Source organism: Salmo salar, chromosome 07 (genome assembly GCF_965601325.2).
Source record: "Salmo salar chromosome 07, fSalSal1, whole genome shotgun sequence".
Taxonomy (NCBI): Eukaryota; Metazoa; Chordata; class Actinopteri; order Salmoniformes; family Salmonidae; genus Salmo; species Salmo salar.
In genome coordinates this window covers 46,392,405-46,412,471 of record NC_138297.1, presented here as the reverse complement: position 1 = coordinate 46,412,471, position 20,067 = coordinate 46,392,405, and the positions used below count along the sequence as shown (strand labels likewise).

The 20,067-nt window shown below is 45.6% G+C and overlaps 1 protein-coding gene across 1 annotated transcript; it reads left to right on the top strand.

Moving 5' to 3' along the window:
• The first annotated feature begins 887 nt into the window (after positions 1-887).
• wnt16 (wingless-type MMTV integration site family, member 16) lies at positions 888-9,146 on the top strand. Its single transcript, XM_014207973.3, has 4 exons — positions 888-1,555; positions 1,700-1,926; positions 3,953-4,242; positions 7,592-9,146. Exons 1-4 carry the CDS (start codon positions 1,461-1,463, stop codon positions 8,054-8,056), a joined length of 1,077 nt encoding a protein of 358 aa, XP_014063448.1. The 5' UTR covers positions 888-1,460; the 3' UTR covers positions 8,057-9,146.
• Positions 9,147-20,067: the final 10,921 nt, after the last annotated feature.

Sequence of the window (20,067 nt, the reverse complement as noted above, 5' to 3'; positions counted from 1 at the left end):
ACATTTCTGGGGACTGAGTAGACCGCACCTCGTTTGCCCCATACCGCCCTATAACCCAGTCCAATATACTCAACAGAAAGGTTGTCAGTCAATCCTTTTAAAAATGTCATTAAATTGTCTCGTCGAAATTGCTCTCTGATATGATATTTATTATTCAGGAAAAGGCAAACGACTCAATAGTGATTGAAAATATTTGCTCAAACATAATTGGTTACACAATGGGCAATGTGGTTATTGTCGTTGCATTTGAATCAATCCTTTATTCATTTAAGCTATAAATTTCAATGGCAAAATGAGATTCCAAATCTTCTAAACCTAACGAATATTACGCATTTCACAAGCACCAGAAAAACGTTTTTGACTAAGAGGATGATTTCGATGTGTTGAAATCATGAGCACATTTTCTCTAACTGTAGTATTATATGAATCTTAAAATTGGAAACCATTGCATATGAAATCTATAAATATGATTATAGATCAAATATATAAATGCGTTTGTCATAAGGATTAGTTGGAATTAAATTGGTATGAAATTCAAAATTCATAACCAGGCCTTGTTTATCACAAATCATTGTGTATCAGATAATCTACTGTAGGCCTATTATAAATATGTTATGCACTCAAGTTACTCAAGGTGTATCAATGAATTTTTCGGGGGGAAATGATCATTATTCTCGCGTGCCATGATTAGGTTTAGAGCGCTTGAGTGAAGTGACCATCATAAAGAAGTGTTCTGCTGGCTTTTGTGCTTCCTTCCACCTTCTCGGTCGTTACTAGTTACCACAGCCACGAAGTCATACACCACGCCTATTTCTACCATTTATATTCTTAACATTTTATTTTAAACCTAACCTTAATCACATTGCTAACATTATTCCTAACCCTAACCTCAAATTAAGACCAAAAATTACATTTTGTTTTCATACATTTTTTTCATAAATTTTTACTATGTGCTATTGCCAATTTTGTCTTTGGATGTGCCAAACGTTTTGCTCAGTTCCTGTCAGTGGCATCGGCGGCATGCGTTTTTCTTTGCGCGTCCGTCCAATTATCTCGTAGGACATGCGCGTCTGCTTAATATGAATCCACGGGTGCGCCAATCCGAGCCTGGGAGCGCGCCGCTGAGAGACGCTCTGTGTGGGTTCTCCCAGTCCAGGATAAAACTGTTTGTCTGCGTTTTGGGGAACACCGTCGGGAACTTATCACCCATCCAACTGTAGGCTACTACTAGCCGCCGAGACACGTGATTAGAATCACCATTCCGCCCGCGTCCTCTCTCCTTCCCCGCGGATGTTTTTTTAGTGAATTGCTCGAGATAACCACGGATTGAGGATTAGTTCTGTTAGGGTCCTATGCTGTGGGGCTAGCATGAGACAGAGCCCAGCACCGATCCAGCGCTCCATGGACATACCCTTCCCCAGTGCCCGGGAGGCCAGTCGGCTTCTGTAAATGAGGTGGCCATGGAGAGAAGAAGCGGCTGTGGAGTACATCAGATCTGCTTTCTGTTTCTTTTACTGTTTTCACTGTATCCTGTCTGCTGTCGAGCCAGTTGGATGTAAGTATATTTCATTGCTTGTGATCAAGCTTGGCTCTTTGTCAAATTGCACCATTTTCTGTACGCATAGAATGCGATTCCGTTTGGGGCTGAAAGTGGTTTAGAAAGTAACTTATTGTCTCCGCTGATTGCTTTGTGTCTCAGGTGGTTGGGAATAACCTCCGTGGGAGTACCGGAGAAGCTGGGCTGCGCCAATCTCCCGCTGACGCACAAGCAGAAGGACCTGTGCAAGAGAAAGCCCCATCTCCTGCCAAGCATCAAGGACGGCGCGCGCATTGGCATCGCGGAGTGCCAGACGCAGTTCGAGCACGAGCGGTGGAACTGTTCTACCACCAAAGAGCTCTCTGTGTTCGGCTACGAGCTAACCAGTGGTAAGGACAGGCGGTTTAAATACTCGTTTTAATAGACATAAAACAATAGGGTGCTTTGTTCTCGTTTGCATAAATTCGTGTGCACTTTTCTGGCCTATTTCATTGATAACGTTGTTTTTGATTGGGTTTAACTTGGAAAATGAGACTATATTTTGCGCGCATCTATTATAGTGGTTGTATTTCATAATCCGATATTTAATGTGTGCCCACATCATTTGTTATTTGACCGTTTTAGGCAATTGCTGCATAAAAACAGTCCCTTAATTGTCTTTCTATTTGATAGTGCGTCAAAAAGAGGCACGTCTTCCATTTTCCATAACTCTTTACTCGTGATCGGTTTGGTTTGAGTCATGAAAATGTTTAATATTGTCCAGGGAGGGAAGGTGATTTGATTTGCCGACTCAAGCAGCTGTATCCCCTATGGGGCGAGAGAGAGAGAGAGAGAGAGAGAACGTCTGCGCACATCTGTTTCGGTTTAACCGTCCCAACACGCCACTTTTCCACGGTCAAGTGTTGTCTTTGAACAGAAAACTCCAGCTCACCTCTGGTCCTAAAACCAGCCGGGATTATCCTAATTAGGAGATTCGTGGTCGACATGTAATTTAAGAACACAGTTTCTTTGTTTTAGAGATATCGTTCCAGAAATCTGTCTCCGTGCATCTTCCCAAGATGGTTAAGAGTCAGCGCATGGTTTAGCTATCAACATTTTATTTTCACATGAAACTCATTCTTCCAAATTCCTCTCTGTCCTTGTTGCACCCTGTCACATGCCATCTATCAACTTTCTTCACTCTACCCAGACGAAAAAAAATCGGAGAAAAAACGGACCATATAGTTTATGTTGATTTAGGCCAATGCATATTACAATAGGCTAAATCTACGCATTTCCATCCCATGTCCCGACTCGTACAATCAACGGCAAAAACGTATTCTCTGCTGTTTGATCACAGATGTATTTTCTTCGTGTTCTAAAAATGGGAACTTGATCTAATCGGACTCGGAGACAATGTTCTTATTGGGTTAGGGCGCAGCAATTTTTGGGGGATAATAGAATGCAACAGAGAGAACCTAAATAACCGCATTTATTCTCTCTAACCGCAATTGTCATTTGTTTTAATGATCCAACCTTCAAAGTGCCAAACTCAATTTTGAAGTGGTGATTTCTTGTTATTCCATGGAGGTAAGGCTTGTCTTTCTACATTTACCCACACGTAAATTATTGCACAAACGTTTTGAATCAACTTGTGGCTTGGACCTCTGATTTACGTTTTATCCTAGATAGTGTTTAAAGTTCATACATAGTTCTATGTCATTCTTAGAACCTGCACTCTCTGAATAGTTACACTTGATGTCGTCAGGTGCCATTATGCTTCTGTTCTATCCATAAGATTCTGCATATTTTAGAGTTTTGTCTAACAAGCCCATTCCATAAGCTATAAACATTAGTAGGCTACCCCCTTTCACACTTGGGTTTACATTTTTTTCAGCCTTCGTTCATTACAGGACATAATCTAATGTTTCTATTCGCTGGTCAGCTTTCCAGAGGGTCTTACAAGTAACTGTGATACCAGTTTGATCCATGCTACACATTTATCATCATACCAACATGTTCGAAGTCTCTCTCTGAGCCAGTGCTGTCTGTCCTCACTCAGGGCCTACTGTGGCCCCTAACCTGTGAAGTGTAACCCAACGCCCCCCTCGCACAGGGCAGGACAGTTCCCATGGGGCTATGTGTCTGCTGAACTCACATCTCACATGTATCCCTCCAGAGCTAAGATGTATCATATGACTACAATGGATGGAAGTTATATTGGTATCTAGGCCTGAGCTACTGAAATACACGGAAGTTGTAATGCTGGAATTGTGCCATTTCCCTCTGTCTGAAGTGTTATTGGCTGAAAGGTGTGAGAGTGGAATCTTTTCAGAATCCACCCATTGCATGCTTTCGAGGTCCACAGCCACTGTTACGCAATAATCCATGCGTACCTTTGCCCTTCCGACAACCTCTTTCCATTGACTCTGACAGGGACCAAGGAGACGGCGTTTATCCACGCGGTGATGGCGGCGGGGCTGGTCCAGGCAGTGACGCGCTCCTGCAGTGCAGGCAACATGACGGAGTGCGGCTGTGACACCAGCCTGCAGGGCACAGGCTCGCCCAGCGAAGGGTGGCACTGGGGCGGCTGCTCAGACCATATCCAGTACGGTACATGGTTCAGCAGGAAGTTCATAGATAATGCAGTGCAGAATATGTCCTCAGCCAGGGGAGGGGATACACTGCTCACCATGAACCAGCACAACAGTGAAGCCGGGAGACAGGTGAGACGCAGCACACACAGACCCAACACACACACACACACTCATTGAGGGGCGAAGAACACTCACAGAGCATGTTCAACACACACACAGTGTACAGAACCAAAACAGCACAACGTTGAAGTCAGATGTTAGATTAGACACAATACACCACAGAACAAAACACACACACACACATCCACAACCTAGCTAGAGAGAAAGAGTATTTTATAGTGAACACAGTTGTTAAGGGTACTCTGGGGAGTATGTAAAAGCTGAATAGGGCTCATGGGAGCTGTAACTCTATTAGTCAAGACTCTAGCAGGTGTAGGGTTCATTGTGTCTGAATGAATGACTGATATGACAGTACTAATCTAGCACCATGAAAGGAATCCTACTGTAGCTGTTACAGTTCTGGCTTTCGTTCACTATATGGGGTTGGAGAGGGTTGAAGACCAAACCATTCAGTGGTTAATAGAATTTATCACACACTGTTAAAAATACTTTCAGGAGACGTTCTAGGAAGTGTGTGTGTGTGTGTGTGTGTGTGTGTGTGTGTGTGTGTGTGTGTGTGTGTGTGTGTGTGTGTGTGTGTGTGTGTGTGTGTGTGTGTGTGTGTGTGTGTGTGTGTGTGTGTGTGTGTGTGTGTGTGTGTGTGTTAGAGAGAGCGGGAACGATATTCAGAGAAAAGCAGAAAGATTGGAGGAAACAGAGTAGAGGGAAGGGAGAACAAGAAGGTCAGTGTGAGAGGGGGATGCTCAGACGGGACAGAAGGAGAGAGGGGAAAGAAAGAGTAACATCCTCGATAATGGGAGTTAATGGGTGAGGCGTGACAGCGTGACTAATGAATGTTCAAGCAGACACAAGGCCATCTAAATTGTAGCAACGGTCATCAAAATTGTTAAAAGGTTTTAAAAACAATTCTAATAAATGCAACAGTTGGACAATGGATGAAGATACTCCAAACATTTTGAAATTGTATAATCCATTGGCTATTGACTTAGTTATATCACATAAAACATTTTACTGACACAGACAAATAATGAATGGAGTTCAGGGATTTTGGTGGGAGATTTAGGTATAGGCCACTCAGGAACGTTCAATGTTGTCTTGGTAAGTAACTCCAATGTATATTTGGCCTTGCGTTTTAGGTTATTGTCCTGCTGAAAGGTGGATTTGTGTCTGTTGGAAAACAGACTGAACCAGGTTTTCCTCTAGCACTTTGCCAGTGCTTAACTCTATTCCTTTTCCTTTTCAGTGACCAAAAAAATCTAAATTGTATCCATTTTAAATTAAGGCTGTCACACAACAACATGTGGAAAAAGTCAAGTGTCTGTGAATACTTTCTGAAGGCACGGTATACATTTTCTTAGTGTATCAGGTATTTTCCAATATTTTGTGTTAAAAGAAAGAAAATTATAGGTGGCTCATTTGCATAAATATACAGGCTGTATATATGAATAAATTAACATAACGGAGTGGAAGAGGGCTGCAATCACCCAACACTTTCTATGCATACCCTAACTACACTCACCTGCGCTGTCTAGACTTCCTCATTAATTACTGTTGTCACATACTCTTGCATAATTCAACAGGTGTGCAGGATACCTACCGATAAAGTCAACACGCTTGGCTCCAGATTACGCCTATCTAAACATACTTTACATTGTTTGCGAGATCAGACATATCACTATAATCCGTCAAGACAGTGCGTGTCAAGACAGTGCGTTAAATTCCAGACAAAGCTTTAGTGTTCTTATATATTCAACGGTATAACAATGATTCCATTTATCAGTGGTGGAAAAAGTACCCAATTGTCATACTTAAGTAAAAGTATACATACCTTAATAGAAAGTTACTCAAGTAAAAGTGAAAGTTACCCAGTAAAATACTACTTGAGTAAAAGTATTTGGTCCTAAATAAACTTCTAAATATACGTATCGAAAGTAAATGTAATTGATCAGATATTCTTAAGTATCAAGAGTAAAAGAATAAATCATTTCATATTCCTTATATTAAGCAAAGCAGACGCCACCATTTTCTTGGTTTGAAAATATACGGATAGTCCGGGGCACACTCCAACACTCAGACATAATTTACAAACGATGCATTTGTGTTTAGTGAGACCGCCAGATCAGAGGCAGTAGGGATGACCACGTAGTCTCTTGATAAGTGTGTGAATTGGACCATTTTCCTGTCCTGCTAAGCATTTCAAATGTAACGAGTACTTTTGAGTGTCAATGAAAATGTAGTGAGTAAAAAGTACACTATATTCCTAAAGAAAATAATGAAGTAAAAGTAAAGTACAAATACCCCAAAAAATGACTTAAGTAGTACTTCAAAGTATTTCTACTTAAATACTTTACGCCGCTGCCATTGAGTCCATTTCAGCCATTACCGGGATGTGTTTTACAGGTCATTACAACCATTTCTGCAGTCGTAACGTTAACTAGGAGAAAACAAAACGTCAGGAACAAGCAAGAGTATGAAGCAGGAGTAAAATGAAAGCGATCGATCCAGTGAGATTTAAGTGACAAGTGGATTTTGCACCCCTCAAACACAGGAAATGGATGGCTGAAAAAGATCCTCAGGTGGGCAGGGCATGCGCGTTACCACCAAATGGCATTCGCTAAGACACACTTACTGGGGTTCTCTCTTATCAACTAGCCACTGTCAGGAGGAGAGGGCTTCACCACTGGAGAGGGATGTGGACACAATGGTAGCAGTGTATCTGTTTACAGTAAAACACACACACCACACACACACACACACGTACACACGTACACACGTACACACAGACACACGTACACACACGTACACACACACACACACACACACACACACACACACACACACACACACACACACACACACACACACACACACACACACACACACCTCACCGCCTTTCCAACTAAACTGAACCAACAGGGAAGAGGGAGTGGGAGAAGAGGTGGAAAAGGGGTGAAAGTGGTAGGCTCTTCTGGGGTCATCCAAAGACCGCTATAGAGCCCTGGGGTTTGCGGTCATAAGAAAACGTCTCCTCAATCTCTGTTTAAACTGTGAAGGACAGTTAAACTTTTGTTCCAAATGTTGTACAGCACCCAGGGAGTCTATTGTGTCAGAGTTAGAAGTAGAATGCACAAACCTCAGGACTCATGTTACAGTCCCAGTCCAAGATCCAGCATTCAGAACAATAGATCGTGATTTTGATCAAAACATTCCCACAGCGTTTGTGTAAACAAAAGGCAGTCTCTATCAAACAGAGTTCTGGTAGCTAGTCTGTCGTAACATTTACAGTGTTGTAATTCCTACAGTGTTGTAAGTCTGTTGTAATTCCTAACACCATCCTCTCCATCTTTCCCCTTTTCAGGCCGTCGCCAAGACGATGGCCACCGACTGCCGTTGCCACGGCGTGTCGGGCTCGTGCGCCGTGAAGACGTGCTGGCGCACCATGGCGTCGTTCGAGCGCGTGGGCAACTTCCTGAAGGAGCGTTACGAGGGAAGCGTGCAGGTGCTGGACCGCTCCAAGAGGAAGGTGAGGAGGAAGGAGAAGGACCAGCGCCGCGTGCCCATCGGGAAGGAAGAACTTATCTTCCTCAACAAGTCTCCTAACTACTGTCTGGAGGACCGGCGCTGGGGCGTGGCGGGCACTAGAGGGCGCCGGTGTAACCGCACCTCGGCCGGCCCCGACGGGTGTAACCTGCTCTGCTGCGGTCGAGGGTATAATACGCACGTGGTTCGCCACGTAGAGAGGTGTGAGTGTAAGTTTGTGTGGTGTTGCTATGTGAGGTGTCAGAAGTGTGAGAGCATGAACGACATGCACACCTGTAAATAGGGAGAGGGAGGCAGGTGATGGCACACACACACACACACACACACACACACACACACACACACACACACACACACACACACACACACACACACACACACACACACCGTCCCCAATGAGAGACTAAAAGACTCCCCCCATCATTCCTCTCTCCCATGGACAAGAGGGGCGCAGCATCAACAACCCTCAGGAAGACAGTATTTATACACCACACCATCGGAGGTGGACAAAGACAGTGGAAAATAGTTGACTTTTGAATGGCCTATCAGGGCCCAGCCTTGTAGGAGGCTATCCAATGGGACAGGAGTTCCACAGTGTTTCAGAGGCTTGAGGATCCACACACTCTGACTACCAAACATGGACATCTTCACAATTTACTCTGATGAGTAGAAATGAGCACCGAAACTCAGACTCCATGATAAAACAAACTGAACTTTGATGAAAGTTAAAACCTCACTCTTCAAGTCTTACAAATGGACTCAGTGAATGGTGTGTAAGAGGACCAACAAAGGGATCAAAAAGTGCTTGTAGGGGGGTGGAAACCCTGTCCTGCAGGGCCGCAACAGCTTTAAAGGACTGTAGAGTAGATGCAGCAAACAGTGTCAGTACATTTCCAGATCAGAACGAAGTCTCATGTAGACAACAGAAGGCTAGAGCCATAGACAGTACAGGGATTGGGCAACCATCTTTTGTGTCATTTCTATGGCTCTCTTACAGGCTAGGGAGTAAGGACAGATCCTGCTTCCACCTATGGTTTTATGGTGATCGACGGTGGATAGATTAGGCTTATACTTGTTGGAAAGCTTGCAGTATCAATGCATAGTAAGAAGTCTTGAAATAATCATTCAAATGCTTTGTATTTTTGGAATAAATAGTTAATGACTTAAAAAAAGATATGGTACCATGATATTTTTATTTGAGATATTTTGGAAAGATTTCTTGAAACCTAAAATGTTTGTTTTGTACTATTCAGATTGCAAAATTCAGGGCAGAGTGAAGCTACAGGTGCTTTAATTGAGAATATGTCAAATGACGTAGTATTTTTGTAAATTGTTTACATTTTGTAAATATTAAATTATGCTGTATCACATGACGAGAGTGTCTTAAGATTCAAGCCCATCCAATGTTCTTAGACATACAGCATGTGTTTGTCAAACTGTACCATTTAATGTGTTGCTTTTCTGTTTGTCATCATTGTATTACTAAGGTCCTTTGTTATCCTTTTGCTGTCCAATCCACTTTTTCTCTGTCCTGTGTTTGTGTTTGGATCCAAGACCAGCTATAAATGAAGGAATGCCTCACAGGAATGGAGCAGTTTGATCTCAGTAGACCCACTGGCAGCAGAACCATGGAGATGCTTGAGTTGGTTTCTGAGCATTCCTCTTGCTGTCTCTAAGAATTTAAACCTATTCCTTCTCTTCCTCTCTCACTCTCTTCCCATTTTCATTCTCTCTATTCCTTTACCTCTGTCCACCTCTCTCTCTCTCTCTCTCTCTCTCTCTCTCTCTCTCTCTCTCTCTCTCTCTCGCGCGCGCTTTCATTCTCTCTTTCTCTCTCTTGTTCTCTCTCTCTCCTGAATGAGAGGCTGTGCTATGTGAGAAGTGGCGATGCTGTGCTAAATACCGCGAGTGCTTTCTCTTAAAGAGCCTTTAAAAGTCTAACGATACTGACCCTAACATTTCCCTGAAGCTTCCAGCAGCACTATGACTTGTTGGTGAGAGGAGAGGGGGAAACCCAGACCTAAAGAAAGTGGGACGGGACGGAGGAGAGCAGTTGACGTGTGCCCGAAGCGCTCTGACCTCAAGGATTTTCAGTCACGTTTTTGTTTTCAGAGGACTGCTTTCAGGAATCAGGTGCTCCAGTTGCATTCCGAGAATTCACAAAATAAATGGAGGATTACGTATGTCTTACTTCTCGCTGTCCTTTTTCAGTTAAATTAGTCTATAAAGTGAGATACTAAGGACATAATTACATTTTAGTCATTTAGCAGACACTATTTGTCCGGAGCAATTTACAGTAGTGAGTGCATACAATTTTGTACTGGTCCCTCATGGGAATCGAACCCACAATCCTGGTGTTGCAAGCACCATGCGGTACCAACTGAGCCCCATGGGACTGCTCACAGGTCTGTAATATCCTGCATAAAAGTTATGTTGAAAGTATTTTTCATGTATCTAATCTGTTTCTGAACCTCTAAATCCTAAAAGTCTCCTTGTATGTCTATGCCACAGTCAACATGACAATAGATTCATACTGTAGGTCAACACTCACTCCTTTCTCATATCTTGGCCATGCTCAACTTATTCTCTGTCCACAAGACCAAAATAAATCTTCACCTCTTACGCTTAACTCAATAAATATATCCTCTCCCCTATCCATTTTTTTTTTAAATAAACACTTTAAATTAATCCAGACCACTCACGGAGAACTTGTTATGATACATCTGTAGTCTCCCTTGAAGCCTGTGGCCGACCGTAGTTTGACACATGTATGTGAGGAGGAACGCAGCACACGTTTGACTTCTAGTGAGTTTATTTAAACAGGACAGACGGAAACACAAACTCGGCCTTGTAAGATGTCACTCTCACCAAACAAATGAAGACCAGGGGCGTATTCATTACGGCAATTCTGTTGCACAACGTTTTTTAAACGTAAGCAAACAGAACGAAACATGGAGGGGCCTACCTGAATTTGTCCAATAGAAACTCTAAACGGTTTTCGTAATGTATACGCCCAATGTTTCTACGATGGAGGTCTTTGCCACATAATCTGGAACCCATGTAAACACATTCAGAGAAACAGACAGTCTGTCAATGTAGATCTCTGTAATCCACTACACATTGTGGCCTTGCGTGTCTGTTTATATACGATAGAATGAAACACAGTGTGAATATGGATGGATGCTGTTCTGGGTTGATTCAACAGGAGATCCACAGCTGAAAACAATGCCTATTTCAGTAAGTCAACACCAGACAGGTTTTTCTCTGAGTGTTATTTCTTAGCCAATCACAGAGGGGGTGAGGATTTGCTTCAAAGGTGCTATGAGAGCCCCGACAGCATTGTAATATCTGCTTAATAAAACACATTGGGACCCAGTGAAAACCCAGTGACACTGACTGTTGTTTGAAGCTGCTGTGCTCCATCCATCCCCACAGAGTTGGATGCATTCATATGCGGACCATAAGTCATGTTTTGTCTCTGTTTGGATTTTACATATATTTCTTCATGTTTTCCATGGGAAGTACTTGTGCATCCAAGCATAAAAACATAGTAGACTGAGCCAAGTGTCATGTTCTTTTCAGACTGTGTCTTTCCTTGACTGTGTGTCCTCATGTGTCCGGAATCTCACAGTGCCGTCCATTGCAACCCCTGCCAGTCGGCATGGGTTCAACCCTTAGGAGTTTGGCTGGACGGAGCATTCTTGGCGCCAGTGCCCTCTAACCCTAAGGCAGGCATCCAGAGCATACATCACTACACTTAAGATTCTCAACACAACACTCATTCTTCCCTCTCCTCGACTTTCGACTTGATTCCTCTTTCTGCCCAATGAGTGGTATCCCCACTCTCACTTTATTTCAATCTCTCTCTCTCTCTCTCTCTCTCTCTCTCTCTCTCTCTCTCTCTCTCTCTCTCTCTCTCTCTCTCTCTTTCTCTCTCTCTCTCTCTCTGACTTTCCTTCTCTCTATTTTTCTCTATCTCTGTATTTCTTCCAAATATATCTCACTCACTATCTTTCTTATTATAATATTTACATTTACATTTAAGTCATTTAGCAGACGCTCTTATCCAGAGCGACTTACAAATTGGTGCATTCACCTTATGATATCCAGTGGAACAACCACTTTACAATAGTGCATCTAAATCTTTTAAGGGGGGGGGGGGGTTAGAAGGATTACTTTATCCTATCCTAGGTATTCCTTAAAGAGGTGGGGTTTCAGGTGTCTCCGGAAGGTGGTGATTGACTCCGCTGTCCTGGCGTCGTGAGGGAGCTTGTTCCACCATTGGGGTGCCAGAGCAGCGAACAGTTTTGACTGGGCTGAGCGGGAACTGTGCTTCCTCAGAGGTAGGGGGGCCAGCAGGCCAGAGGTGGATGAACGCAGTGCCCTTGTTTGGGTGTAGGGCCTGATCAGAGCCTGAAGGTATGGAGGTGCCGTTCCCTTCACAGCTCCGTAGGCAATCACCATGGTCTTGTAGCGGATGCGAGCTTCAACTGGAAGCCAGTGGAGAGAGCGGAGGAGCGGGGTGACGTGAGAGAACTTGGGAAGGTTGAACACCAGACGGGCTGCGGCGTTCTGGATGAGTTGTAGGGGTTTAATGGCACAGGCAGGGAGCCCAGCCAACAGCGAGTTGCAGTAATCCAGACGGGAGATGACAAGTGCCTGGATTAGGACCTGCGCCGCTTCCTGTGTGAGGCAGGGTCGTACTCTGCGAATGTTGTAGAGCATGAACCTACAGGATCGGGTCACCGCCTTGATGTTAGTGGAGAACGACAGGGTGTTGTCCAGGATCACGCCAAGGTTCTTAGCACTCTGGGAGGAGGACACAAGGGAGTTGTCAACCGTGATGGCGAGATCATGGAACGGGCAGTCCTTCCCCGGGAGGAAGAACAGCTCCGTCTTGCCGAGGTTCAGCTTGAGCTGGTGATCCGTCATCCACACTGATATGTCTGACAGACATGCAGAGATGCGATTCGCCGCCTGGTTATCAGAAGGGGGAAAGGAGAAGATTAATTGTGTGTCGTCTGCATAGCAATGATAGGAGAGACCATGTGAGGATATGACAGAGCCAAGTGACTTGGTGTATAGCGAGAATAGGAGAGGGCCTAGAACAGAGCCCTGGGGGACACCAGTGGTGAGAGCGCATGGTGCGGAGACAAATTCTCGCCACGCCACCTGGTAGGAGCGACCTGTCAGGTAGGACGCAATCCAAGCGTGGGCCGCGCCGGAGATGCCCAACTCGGAGAGGGTGGAGAGGAGGATCTGATGGTTCACAGTATCAAAGGCAGCAGATAGGTCTAGAAGGATGAGAGCAGAGGAGAGAGAGTTAGCTTTAGCAGTGCGGAGAGCCTCCGTGACACAGAGAAGAGCAGTCTCAGTTGAATGCCCAGTCTTGAAACCTGACTGATTAGGATCAAGAAGGTCATTCTGAGAGAGATAGCAGGAGAGCTGGCCAAGGACGGCACGTTCAAGAGTTTTGGAGAGAAAAGAAAGAAGGGATACTGGTCTGTAGTTGTTGACATCGGAGGGATCGAGTGTAGGTTTTTTCAGAAGGGGTGCAACTCTCGCTCTCTTGAAGACGGAAGGGACGTAGCCAGCGGTCAAGGATGAGTTGATGAGCGAGGTGAGGAAGGGGAGAAGGTCTCCGGAAATGGTCTGGAGAAGAGAGGAGGGGATAGGGTCAAGTGGGCAGGTTGTTGGGCGGCCGGCCGTCACAAGACGCGAGATTTCATCTGGAGAGAGAGGGGAGAAAGAGGTCAAAGCACAGGGTAGGGCAGTGTGAGCAGGACCAGCGGTGTCGTTTGACTTAGCAAACGAGGATCGGATATCGTCAACCTTCTTTTCAAAATGGTTGACGAAGTCATCCGCAGAGAGGGGGGGGGAGGGGGAGGAGGATTGAGGAGGGAGGAGAAGGTAGCAAAGAGCTTCCTAGGGTTAGAGGCAGATGCTTGGAATTTAGAGTGGTAGAAAGTGGCTTTAGCAGCAGAGACAGAAGAGGAGAATGTAGAGAGGAGGGAGTGAAAGGATGCCAGGTCCGCAGGGAGGCGAGTTTTCCTCCATTTCCGCTCGGCTGCCCGGAGCCCTGTTCTGTGAGCTTGTAGTGAGTCGTCGAGCCATGGAGCTGGAGGGGAGGACCGAGCCGGCCTGGAGGATAGGGGACAGAGAAAACCAAAGGATGCAGAAAGTGAGGAGACGAGGGTTGAGGAGGCAGAATCAGGAGATAGGTTGGAGAAGGTTTGAGCAGAGGGAAGAGATGATAGGATGGAAGAGGAGAGAGTAGCGGGAGAGAGAGAGCGAAGGTTGGGACGGCGCAATACCATCCGAGTAGGGGCAGAGTGAGAAGTGTTGGATGAGAGCAAGAGGGAAAAGGATACAAGGTAGTGGTCGGAGATTTGGAGGGGAGTTGCAATGAGATTAGTGGAAGAACAGCATCTAGTAAAGATGAGGTCAAGCGTATTGCCTGCCTTGTGAGTAGGGGGGGAAGGTGAGAGGGTGAGGTCAAAAGAGGAGAGGAGTGGAAAGAAGGAGGCAGAGAGGAATGAGTCAAAGGTAGACGTGGGGAGGTTAAAGTCACCCAGAACTGTGAGAGGTGAGCCATCCTCAGGAAAGGAACTTATCAAGGCGTCAAGCTCATTGATGAACTCTCCAAGGGAACCTGGAGGGCGATAAATGATAAGGATGTTAAGCTTGAAAGGGCTGGTAACTGTGACAGCATGGAATTCAAATGAGGAGATAGACAGATGGGTCAGGGGAGAAAGAGAGAATGTCCACTTGGGAGAGATGAGGATTCCAGTGCCACCACCCCGCTGGCTCGATGCTCTAGGGGTATGCGAGAACACGTGGGCAGACGAAGAGAGAGCAGTAGGAGTAGCAGTGTTATCTGTGGTAATCCATGTTTCCGTCAGCGCCAGGAAGTCTAGGGACTGGAGGGAGGCATAGGCTGAGATGAACTCAGCCTTGTTGGCTGCAGACCGGCAGTTCCAGAGGCTGCCGGAGACCTGGAACTCCACGTGGGTCGTGCGCGCTGGGACCACCAGGTTAGAGTGGCAGCGGCCATGCGGTGTGAAGCGTTTGTATGGCCTGTGCAGAGGGGAGAGAACAGGGATAGACAGACACATAGTTGACAAGCTACAGAAGTGTTGTTTCTTGTATTATTGTCTCTTGTGTCTTTAGAGAACTGTTTCACTTTGATATCCTTTTTCTTCTGTCCTGATTTTCTCTTTCTTTTATTCTGTTAACTAGATATTCTTTGTTGTTCTTCGTTAGCTGGCTAGCTTCTTCCAAAAGAGTCCCTAGCAACAATAATATGATCTGCAGTGGAGGCTGGTGGGAGGAGCTATAGGAGGACAGGCTCATTCAACTGTCTGGAATGGAACAAATGGAATGGCGTCAAATATGTGGTTTCCATATGTTTGAAACCATTCAATTACATTACAATGAGCCTGTCCTCCTATAGCTCTTTCCACCAGCCTCCAATGATGAGCAGTGCATTTATAGCCTATTGTTTCAACAGGTCCTTACAGCATTGCTCTCATTCTGTACTCTCTGCTGTCCTCTTGAGTTCAAATGCAGGCATTGCTTGTCAATGTATACAAAGAGACAAACCTGCTAGAGAAAATGTATGAACATGCACCCAGATTTACCAGGGGCAATCCACTAAATCAAATAAGAAATCCTCTCTTTATAAATGTTGCTATGTTATCCAGAAACCCCTAATCCTCTATTGGGGATGATAGATGCTCTTATTGGGATGACTAATCAGGAAGTAATCTCAGCAAATCTGGTGACAAAGGAGTAGGACAGAGCGTTTTCTTTAAGCCTTCAGAAGTACTTTTTAGCCAGATGACATACATGGATAAAAATGTTATGGGTTGAAGGGTTTGGAAGGAGGTTAAGGGTCACACAAGCTTACCATTTCCTGAAACGACTGGAAGCTTATCATTTGTTTGCTGTCAAATTTAATTAAAAGAGTGTCTGTAAAAGCTTATATGCACAGGATAGGTCCAAGACACATCAAGTAATAATACTGTAGAACTTTAAAACTATGTATGGCGTCCTCTGGCTTTAGTGTAGATCTGTTCCAGTGGAGATTGAACAATGATTCTGTCCACGATGATAGGTACAGAAGTAGGATCTTAATTTGATCACCCTGTTGCAGGAGACCTTTCCTGCAATGGAGGACATTTTAAACATGTAGTGTAGTTGAGGTTTAAAAAGGCTTCTGAAATCCACATAATAATTCACATTTCCTGTTGCTGCAGGATTATTCCTGCTGTAGCAAACTGGCTCAAATGAAGATCATACATCTGTATTGGTGTTGGCAGAATGTTTCCACGACGTCTGTAGCCAATTACCATTGACCAGTGTCATCTGTATCGGCAAAGACACGGGGGACGTAGTGGCCACAGGACATGAGCTACAGAGCATAATCACGGAGCTGAAGGAGACAGACAGAGAGGGAGAGAGATAGATAGAGAAGAGAGGGATGGGACTATGGTTAAAGAGGAGGTGGTGAACTGCCATTTCAGAATTGAAGCTAAAATCTTCAAAGTAAAAATTGGTGGAAGTTCAAGCCTAGTATCCTTACCTTACCATGAATTTGCCAAGTACTTTACCAGTCTTATCTAAATGTACTATTTGCTGTACTTGGGTGGCCTCTTTGTGGGGAGAGTAACTGCACCTCAAAATACACCCTTTACCCTTCACACCCTCACCCCTAACCTATAACCCCTGACAAGGAAATTCTGTCCATCACCTGTGTTGGCCAGGAAGTAGGTAACAGGGTTGAATACGGGACTGGACTTGGCCAAGTAGGTGGGTAGTGCGTCCAGGAGAGAAGGGATGTGGAGAAGTAGGCCAGCCAGCAGAGGATAAAGGCCCCCATCATGGCTAGGATCTACTGCCCTGCTGCTCCACGCTACGGTTCAGCTGAGACAACACATACAGGTACAGTCAACGCATGCTGTACACGCTAGCACACCCACACCTAGTACCCTCCTCATGGTGCTGAGTACATTACTGTAGCAGTAGACTAGAACCACAGAAGGAAATAGGAAGCAGAGGACCATGCAGGGTACCATGCAGGGTACCACTTCATCATGAAGTGCTTTGAGAGACTAGTCAAGGATCATATCCCCTCCACTCTACCTGACACCCTAGACCCACTCCAATTTGCATACCGCCCCAATAGGTCCACAGACGACGCTATCGCCATCACACTACACACTGCCCTAACCCATCTGGACAAGAGGAATACCTATGTAAGAATGCTGTTCATCGACTACAGCTCAGCATTTAACACCATAGTACCCTCCAAGCTTGTCATTAAGCTCTAGACCCTGGGTCTCGACCCCGCTCTGTGCAACTGGGTCCTGGACTTCCTGACAGGCCGCCCCCAGTTGGTGAGGGTAGGTAACAACATCTCCACCCCGCTGATCCTCAACACTGGGTCCCCACAAGGGTGCGTTCTCAGCCCTCTACTCTACTCCCTGTTCACCCACGACTGCGTGGCCATGCACGCCTCCAACTCAATCATCAAGTTTGCAGACGACACTTCAGTGGTAGGCTTCATTACCAACAACAACGAGACGGCCTACAGGGAGGAGGTGAGGGCCCTCGGAGTGTGGTGTCAGGAAAATAACCTCATACTCAATGTCAACAAAACAAAGGAGATGACCTTGGACTTCAGGAAACAGCAGAGGGAGCACCCCCCTATCCACATCGACGGGACAGTAGTGGAGAGGGTGGAAAGTTCCTCGGCATACACATCACGGACAAACTGAAATGGTCCACTCACACAGACAGCGTGGTGAAGAAGGCGCAACAGCGCCTCTTCAACCTCAGGAGGCTGAAGAAATTCTGCTTGTCACCAAAAACACTCACAAACTTTTACAGATGCACAATCGAGAGCATCCTGTCGGGCTGTATCACCGCCTGGTATGGCAACTGCTCTGCCCATAACCGTAAGGCTCTCCAGAGGGTAGTGAGGTCTGCACAACGCCGGGGGCAAACTACCTGCCCTCCAGGACACCTACACCACCCGATGTCACAGGAAGGCCAAAAAGATCATCAAGGACAACAACCACCCGAGCCACTGCCTGTTCACCCCGCTATCATCCAGAAGGCGAGGTCAGTACAGGTGCATCAAAGCGGGGACCGAGAGACTGTTAAACAGCCATCACTAACATTGAGTGGCTGCTGCCAACATACTGACTCAACTCTAGCCACTTTAATAATGGAAAAATGTATTTAATAAATATATCACTAGCCACTTTAAACAATGCCACTTTATATCATGTTTACATACCCTACATTACTCATCTCATATGTATACACTGTACTCTATACCTTCTACTGCATCTTGCCTATGCCGTTCGGCCATCGCTCATTCACATATTTTTATGTACATATTCTTATTCATTCCTTTACACTTGTGTGTATAAGGTAGTTGTTGTGAAATTGTTAGGTTAGATTACTTGTTAGATATTACTGCATGGTCGGAACTAGAAGCACAAGCATTTCGCTACACTTGCATTAACATCTGCTAACCATGTGTATGTGACAAATAAAATTTGATTTGATATGATTTGAAGTTGTCCCAGGTGGAGCCCCAGCCCAGTAGAGGGCCCATGGCAGGCAGGCCAGCCACACCACCCCCAGGCCCTGGATGCTTCTTCATCGGGTCATCTTCAAAGCAGTTGTACATTCCTTTAAAATATGTCTCAATCAATCTCTGTATTAGCTTCATTTAATTGAGGGACACTCTTTACTAACAGGTCAAAAAACCTGAAAACAATTAACACCTAAAATAATGATCTAATCAGACAGCCAGTACAAATAGCATCATGACTGCAAAGGCTTAGAAGAGACAGAAAACCTAGTCGGTCACCGTAGCAACGATGGAGCCGTAGAGGACGAGGAGGAGGTCGGAGATGGCCAGGCGGAGGACGATGATGTTCATGGGGATCAACAGGAAGTGTGTGTTCCTCGTCAACACGACCGTGACCAGAAGGTTGTTGGAGACAGAGACGATGGTGATGAGGAGGAACATGAGGAAAGAGAGGACGCTGTAGCCCTCCTGAGGGAAGACTGTGGCCACTGCCAAGATGCTGGGCACTGTACCCTCTGCCAAAGCTGTGCCACCCTCTGCCAATGGTGTGCCATGGTCCAAACCCCAATCCAAGCCTAGATCAGCCAGGGCCGTGCTGTTGCTGTCCATCTCAACCACAACCGTAACCTCTGAGCTCCCTGCTCAAGATGTTCTGAGGATCTCCCTCTCCCCTCTCACCTGAGTGGCCCCTCTACTGAAATGGAATCACCCCATCATATTCTGGCACGATTAGCGTGATTCCGTACTTTGTGGAGAGGCTGGATCAGGGCTGAAGGTGACAGATGGTAATCCCTTCTTTTTTGGGCCATTTGCCAAATAAAGCTGATATGATAAATGGGATTAAACACGGTTGGTGTTGATTGGATTATATGAGTAGTCAACACTGTAACACTGTATGTTAGTTAATTAGATGTTTTGGTATTTGGAAGATTGCCTGTGTAGTATGTATCCATCTGTATCTTGATGCTTCAGCGTAAACAAAGGATGAACCCCACCCTCAACTCTGTCAAATCTCATTGCACTGCTTTGGTAACACTTATATGAGTGTGTGCGTACACCTATGTGTGTGTATGTTAGGTCAGTAATGCCACTCAGCATAAAGCATGTCATCCTGACCTCTTCTGGGAAAACGCTGGGTCTGAAAGTCATGACGGGACAGAATGTTGTCAGGAAGAGTGCAGATGGGACAGGAGAGGGTGAATCTTATTTACAGTCCAGGATGTCCTGCCATTCTCCTTCTCTCCAACACCACTGTTTGAAGACAAGACCAGACCTAACCCCCCCTTCCAACTGCTGACAGATGCTGGAGTATAGACGGATGAAGGGGTTGTGTGTGTGTGTGCCGGGGGGATTGTGTGTGTGTGTGCCGGGGGGGGGGGGGGGGATTGTGTGTGTCAGTGTGTGCGTCTGTGTGTCCGTCTGTATGTCTGTGCGTATGCGCGTGTAAGCGCCAGCGCGTGCGCACGTGTGCGCGTGCGCACGTGTGTGCGTGCGTGCATGCGTGCGTGCGTGTGTGTGTGTGTTTGCATGGACAGTATGCCCATACATGTTTGTGTATGTGCACGTGTGTGGAGTGTATGAATGCAGGTGACCCTCTCTGCTACTACTGGCACAGGAAAGAGGGGAGTTGAGGGGAGGGGGAGAGAGGAGGGAGGTTGTTGAAAAGTCAGATGGGCTAAGTGAGCGGT

Coding starts and splice junctions, on each gene's coding strand:
- wnt16 (XM_014207973.3), top strand. CDS start 1,461: ATGGAGAGAAGAAGCGGCTGTGGAGTACATCAGATCTGCTTTCTGTTT. Junction 1,556..1,699: donor TGCTGTCGAGCCAGTTGGAT/GTAAGTATATTT, acceptor TTTGTGTCTCAG/GTGGTTGGGAATAACCTCCG. Junction 1,927..3,952: donor CGGCTACGAGCTAACCAGTG/GTAAGGACAGGC, acceptor TGACTCTGACAG/GGACCAAGGAGACGGCGTTT.